The sequence below is a fragment of the Fragaria vesca genome, linkage group LG2 (assembly GCF_000184155.1).
Source record: "Fragaria vesca subsp. vesca linkage group LG2, FraVesHawaii_1.0, whole genome shotgun sequence".
Lineage (NCBI taxonomy): Eukaryota > Viridiplantae > Streptophyta > Magnoliopsida > Rosales > Rosaceae > Fragaria > Fragaria vesca.
The window spans coordinates 4,758,058-4,765,061 of record NC_020492.1 but is presented as its reverse complement, the minus strand read 5'-3'; the positions used below and the strand labels follow the sequence as shown (position 1 = coordinate 4,765,061).

The window sequence follows — 7,004 nt, the reverse complement described above, 5'->3', positions numbered from 1 at the left end:
ACAAANAAAAAANAAAAAAAAAAAAAAAAAAAAAAAACAAAATTTTCAGGTAGCAAATAAATGAAACAAAACAACTATTACAGCTAACTTGCCCGTAACAATTCACCAGATAAGAGAAACTACCATTCCAGTCCTTTTCAATTTTTCCATATGGTGCTTCACCAGAAAGCAGTTATTATGAATATGGGATGTTCCATGTAAATTCTTGAGGCACAGGGTGCTATAGGTTATACCTGACCAGTGTTTTCCAATTAAGAGGCAACTAAATATCTTGCACTACTATGATCAAATGTACAGTCCTTAGACCCAAATTTTCTTGAAGAAAAGTTCAAACTGATATTGACATTATACTTTTGATAAATTAAAATAAAACTGTGTGTATCTGTGTGTGTGTTGTATGCTTAGTTCTTCATTTTGAGATGAATTTTCAATTACCAATGTGAACACTGGCTCAATTGAGAAAGGATCAATTTTGTATATTGATCAGAATTTACAGAAGAAACTAAAGAGCAAGAGAACTGAGAACCCCAATTGTTAACCTTAGAAAACAAAGTCCATTAGATACCTTGTGGAGGAGGCGGTTCCTGATCTCTAGTGGCATGGAGTATAATGGTTCCTGACAGTACAGTAATGAATCCACAAATTTCAGAGGCTATGCTGCTCGCAGTCTGACCAGACCAATCCTGCAGAATGTAGGAGGAAATGTGCAATTCAGAATCATATGTGTCTGTAGTTGCTAGCAACACAATTACAGAATCAAAGCACCCCAAGGAATCAGAAGGAAACCCCCAGCATATGGATCAAGCAACTTACCTTGAACATTATTACGCTAGCAATAATGGTGAGAGTTGTGAACATCACATAATATACTGGAGCAACAATAGTTGCACTGAAGGTATCCAAAGCCTGAAAAGAAAAAATTCATGAACATCAGTGACATGAGACTCAAGCGCTTGAGCAGATTAGCATCTGAACAAGTGCGTGATACATAAGCTTAAGTTGTCAACAAAATGGGGCATAAAAAATATTTCAAGATGTACGCCATCTGAGGGGGAACTAGCAGCTGCATGCTTATTGGCTACAGGCTAGTTAGGCACTTAGACCACACACACACAGAGCTACATAAGTACAGTGGGAGTGAGGGGGTTCAAACCCCAGATCACAATCATCAGATTGGAGCATACCATGAGCCCAACCATTCCAATTAACCCCTTGTTAGTAATTAAATATAAATCATAATCTAACTTTCATAATTTGACGAAGTTTCAGACTTCATACCATGAGCCCAACCATTCCAATTAACCCCTTGTTAGTAATTAAATATAAATTACTATCTAACTTTCACAATTTGACGAAGTTTCAAACTTGTCACAAGTGAAGTCTGTGTGTTTGATCTAATGCATTTATAGGTAAAAGATATATGACAGTCAGAAACACACATTGCTTTATTTTCCTCTCCTTTATTGAGGTAATTCACCTGTGTAATGAATAGTAACATATAGGCAGAACATGATCTGAGAATGTACATCTTAGGTAGAGCATAGATATCTAACACAAGTTATGTCACTACACAAAATCCTAATGACAACGGTCTCAGGAAAGGGACAGCATTCATAGCTGGGTACTGACCTTGTTGAGGTAATTCAACTGTGTAACGACGCAGATCACTGAAACAGTCAGAAAAAACCAAGTCTGCGGATAAGCTATTTGACTTACTCCCTCAAGAGTAAGCTTTATTGCAATTCCAATGGCCTTTATGCTTACAACCTGAAGCAGCAGAACACAGCTAAGCAGCTAAGCATCTAAACGATACATGATACATAAAGGAGCAGAGTGCCTATGTACTTGGCAAACAAGAGATACATATTTACCGTAAGTGAACCCATCAAAGAACAGATTCCCAAGTAGACTAGTATGTTTGTCAGCCCATAGCGAGGTTCAAAATGCAGAACCAAAGCTAACACTAGGGAAAGTGTGGCTGCAACATAAATTAGAAAGGCTGTTGGTAGAAAAGGACAACAAAAACAAGTGTCAGTAACAAACACCGTTTAAGTTTCACCGACAACTAGTATTGAAGACAGAAAACAAAGCGAGCATGTACAAAGTCCTAAACCTGGTTGAGTCGCAAGACTCCATATTTCCTGTACAGAATTCAGCGTATGCTCCTGCGGCGCATGGATCACAATAACCACTGATCCCACAATGCACGTAACACATCCCACAACTCCCATTTTCTGCAGCCTTTCCTTCAACAAGAAGTGCGCCAAGACAGCACTACACAAATCAGACAAACACTTAACTCCCCGAACAAATTCCCTCCCATCCGAAATCACCACATAAATGACACATGTGACACTCACCTGACTATAATACTCAATGCACCTAGTGGAGTCACAAGAACCGCCGGCGCATATACATAAGCAACGAAATTCGCAACCTCTCCAACAATCACTACCGAAAATCCAACACCAGAAATCAATTAAAAAATCAACACTTCATATCCTTCAGTCCTGCATAACAATGTCTATATAACCGGAGCCTTGTAAAGACAGATGAAACTTACTGGTGATCATGCCGGCCCACCATAATGGCTCTAACAAATAAGTATAACCACCAACACCTACACAGCTCAAAACACAAAATTTCCAACAAAAACATATTCGTAAAAATTGAATCTTTTGATTTAATCTTTGCAATTCAGTCCAATTGAAATTGAGAAACAGACCTGCTCGGATTCCGGCGGCGCCGGCGCGCTTGAGGCCTTTCTTCTTCAAGATGAAGCTGGAGCCGATGAAGGCGCTGGAGGCCATGGCTAGTATCAGACCTATCGTGTTCTCCGAAACACCCATAGGTGAGAGTGAGGATGGCGATTCCCGCCAATCAGAATCGAACAAGTGTCGCTCTCTCTCTCTCTCTCTGTCTCCGGGAATTGTGATGGCACAGCTCTGATGATTTCAGAGAAAGAAAGAGAAATCTGGTACTGAATTTTTCCAGGTTGCAGAGTACGTCGTCGTTTTGCCGGAAGGTTCCGGTGTCGTCAGTGCGGGGAAGGATCGCCTGCTTCGCGTGCTGATTGAATCAGCTGAAGAGATCTTATTGGATTTTTCTATTTTCGTTTACCTGTTTTCTAATAGATCCGCGAGGGGAATGACGATATTACCCCAATCATGGCTACGACTCGATTTACGTAGTTTGGAAGAGCGTACATAATGATATACTGTGGCGGGTGACGTGTATTTGTTTGGTTTTGGGCGGCGGCTCCCCGGCCTTGCACCACCAACCCAACTACGTCGCTACTGTGGCGGCCCCCATTTCCGGTGACACCGCTCAAAAAAAAAAAAAGAAAAAAAAGTTGAGCGGTGTCACCAGAAATAGGTGCTGTCATAACACCGCTCAAGTTCCATAATCAAAGATTTATTGTTTTTTTTTTAAAAAAAAATTATTGATGACATCAAATTGAAAAAAATACAACATCAAATTGGAAAAATACAAAAACTATCATTGATTTGTTTTTTTTGTTTTAAAATGATAAGAGAATTCAGTAACTTCCATTCATGTATATTTCGAGTTGATTTTTAGTAACATTACTTCTATCCGTACTATCAGACCAAAGTTTCGGGCTTCCACAATTATGTGCTCGAGCCTCGAGTTGCATGTTTATATGCATAGACAAGAATTGGTATTAGAAAGATATGATTATAAGTTTATGAAGCACTTACTCAATCTAGGTATGGCATTATAAGAACTAAACATGCATATAACTAGTTACCATGTAATATTAAAGATTACTGCCATTGGATCCTTCATCCTTGATTGAGACAAGCCAAACTATCTATATTTTGACCCCGATAATGAGATCTAGAATGTATGGACTAAATGGGCATGTTTGTATTTGATATAACTTTCTGAAACTTTGTGTGACGATAAATGTGAATCATTATTTGTTAAAGCTTCTCAATTTATGAAGTGGTGATAATATCCAAAACAATGTTAACAGAGCCATGCCTGTGAATCTGTATCTCCCTTTATTCCAGATTTCAAAGAACAAAATACGTACGAATGCATGTAATGTTGGTCTTATATAGGCATCATAAGAGATAGAAGCAATTGATAATAAATAATAATAACGTTATGGGTCTCTTTTCTAATTGTCTTCTTCTTCTTGATCCCTCCATGATAATGGAAAAAACAACAAAAATTTCCGGGTTTGAGAAGTCGGGACTGGAAAATTCAATGGATCAGGATCCTCTCCTTGGCTAGGGGTGATCCTTGGTTATCCTTGACTTTAAATACAAACTGTTGATTCGAAATCTAAAGGCCTATATTCTGACACCTCAGCCAAAGACTATTAATTACTCAAAATTTGGGATTTCTAGGCAAACAACGTCAAAACTGTCGTTGCCTTTTCTTCTTCTTCTTCTTCTATTTGATCTGAAACTCTTCGGCTTCGTTTTCAAGTTTCTCCCTTCAACCATGAATTGCAGATCTGATTTAAATTCATTTACCAAATTTCTTATTTTTTCTTATATTAAATCCATCCGTATTCATGTTGAAGTAACAAGGTAGATCACGAAGATCTTCAAATCTGCATTATGATGATGAGTCTCGATGAAAAGAAAAAAAATCAGATTGAATGGTGAAAAGGGGTTCAGTGATTTGGGTTTTTAAGGTTTTGTATTTATTTGTGAGATTTGAAATGATTTTTTGGTGTGAATGGAGGAACCTAGTCTTCTCCAAACCCCTTCAATCAAACTATGCAGATTGAAGAGTAGTAGAGAGTAGAGAAAAGTTTCATAGAGTAGCTTCGGTTTAGAGAAGAGAATCATCATTTTCCAGAGCCTTCAAATAATTTCGCAGAGCCTCACAAATTAATCAACTCTTTCTCTCCCTTCCAACCCATTATTTAATTTCAAAAAGAATGAAGAATTGAAAAGGAAAAGGAGAATAACAAATCTGGAAATAAACCATTGTGCATTGTAAATGGAGGAGAGAAGACTGGTATTTGTTTATGAAGAAGAAGAGAGGCTGGAGTTGGCTGAAGAATAGCAACAGTCTGGAAATATATACTTTATAATTTCGTTGGGTTAGAGTGTTGGACGGTAGAATGCTCCATATGTCTAGGAGAATGCATTTGTTGAGTATTTAATAGCCAAATGCTGAGGTGGCTCACTGTTGGCCTTTGGATATTTAATGAAGGGCCAAGATTAAAAGCCAAGGACAACTAAGGACCAGCTTCAGCCAAAGAGAGGATCCTGATCCAAATTCAATACGAGAGGGAGAGAGGTTGAAGATGAAGAACATAAGGGTATATGAAGTGGGGATCAGGATCCTCTTCTTGGCTGATCCCTATCCTTGGTTGTCCTTGACTTCCAAGCTCTACCGTCCATTGGAAATCCAATGGTGAAGAACATGTCCAACTCAGCAAAATGACAATAAATGATGCAAACAATAAATGACATCAACAAAACGACATTTTTTTCTGGTTATCTCTCCTCTTTATATTCTCCGTTCCACCATCATCAGAGACTCAAGCAGACTTCCAAATTTGTTTCACCTCATGATCTCATCTATTAAACAAAAAGTTGTTCATATCCATCAATACCCAGCAAAGGAGGAGCCTCCTCATCAGCTTTTTCATTCCTATTCTCATTTATCAAACAATGAATTGTTTATATCCATTAATACCCAGCAAATCATTTCTCTTTATTTAGGCCTAGAATTTCAATTGCCCAGAAGAAGGTTGCCCCACTGACGAAAAACATTCATTGATTCCTCCATCGTGTTTCTCAGATTATCAAATTAAAGTAATCCCTTATGCCCTTCAGCCTATATAAGCATAAAATTGAAAACAGAAATGATCCATGTACATCGATTTTGACATATACGGTTTTTGACATCTCCAGAATGAAGTTTGGGCAGAGATGAAAATCAGAAAGAACAAAGAACAGAAGATTGGAGAATAATAATATGATGAAGATGACGACGAGGTTGTCGATATAGCTGTTTTGATTCAAATGAAATTGAAGTCTCCTTGACACCATAGCTGACATGGTTGGTGGTGGTTCAATTGAAATCTCCAGACAAAGAATGAAAGAGATAACGAAGCCGAGAAGATGAGATAGAAACGAGGCATCATGAAGTCTTTTTTTGTTCGATTTGTTAATTTAGGAGATGAGATAACTGAGCTGTTTGTATTGATAATTGTCATTTAGATATTTAATGAATAAAAGCTGAGGTAGCTAAATTATAACCTTTGGATATCTAGTTAACGGACAAGATTGGAAGTCTAGGACAACCAAGGAGAGGATCCTTCCTCGTATGAAGCGAGTGGTGTTTGGGGAAGAAAGTGAAAAAACAGGACTGGCCGACAGACAACCTACAGTTGCTGCCTCTGATAGCACGTGTTGCTGTCAGCGGACTGGATCCACTTATTACTCTATTGAGAAAAACGGTTAACGACTGTGGTTAACATGGTAATTACCCATTTGGGATAGTGTATAGGTTATCAGCAGTCAGCATTTCTAAGTGTATTGATCTGTTGCGAATTCCTTTTTTCTTTTAATTTAACGTTGTGTAATTGTATTCCTCATTGTAATTAAATATTTTTTGGATTTTTTACACCAACAGTGTCTGAATTCTTGCGTGACTGACAATATGGTACTTGAACTTGCAAAGTTATCAAAGAAGTACCCAGACTCAATTTTTAGTATCTATGTCGTACCTGCGGTTTATTTCCGTCAAGTCTCCGTTAATTTGACCATATGCGTCCCACGTGACGACTTAAATGAGGCGCAAAAGACTGATGCACCCTCTATTCTTTCAGATCTCTTGTTTTTTTTTGATACGTTCTTTTAGATCTCTCTATCCTCTCTTTCTCACCCTCTTCATCTCTTATTCTCTCTCTCTCTCTCTCTCTCTCTCTCAATCTCATGCAACTCCTGCTCATGTAGTTCTTCCATCTCCGTCACCCACTTGAAGCACCATATGTCTCTCACCCCTATATT

General features: G+C 38.2%; 1 protein-coding gene across 1 annotated transcript in view; it reads right to left on the bottom strand.

Annotated features, from left to right (window-relative positions):
- Positions 1-2,950, bottom strand: part of LOC101305613 (magnesium transporter NIPA2-like) — a 3,972-nt gene extending 1,022 nt beyond the window's left edge. The window contains exons 1-8 of the mRNA XM_004289797.1: positions 2,726-2,950; positions 2,564-2,620; positions 2,361-2,451; positions 2,114-2,274; positions 1,872-1,999; positions 1,630-1,767; positions 814-906; positions 566-683 (exon numbers count right to left, since the gene is read on the bottom strand). Coding sequence (XP_004289845.1) covers positions 566-683; positions 814-906; positions 1,630-1,767; positions 1,872-1,999; positions 2,114-2,274; positions 2,361-2,451; positions 2,564-2,620; positions 2,726-2,849 — 910 coding nt within the window. The 5' untranslated portion in view covers positions 2,850-2,950. The remainder of the gene's footprint in view (positions 1-565; positions 684-813; positions 907-1,629; positions 1,768-1,871; positions 2,000-2,113; positions 2,275-2,360; positions 2,452-2,563; positions 2,621-2,725) is intronic.
- Between the last annotated feature and the right edge of the window lie 4,054 nt (positions 2,951-7,004).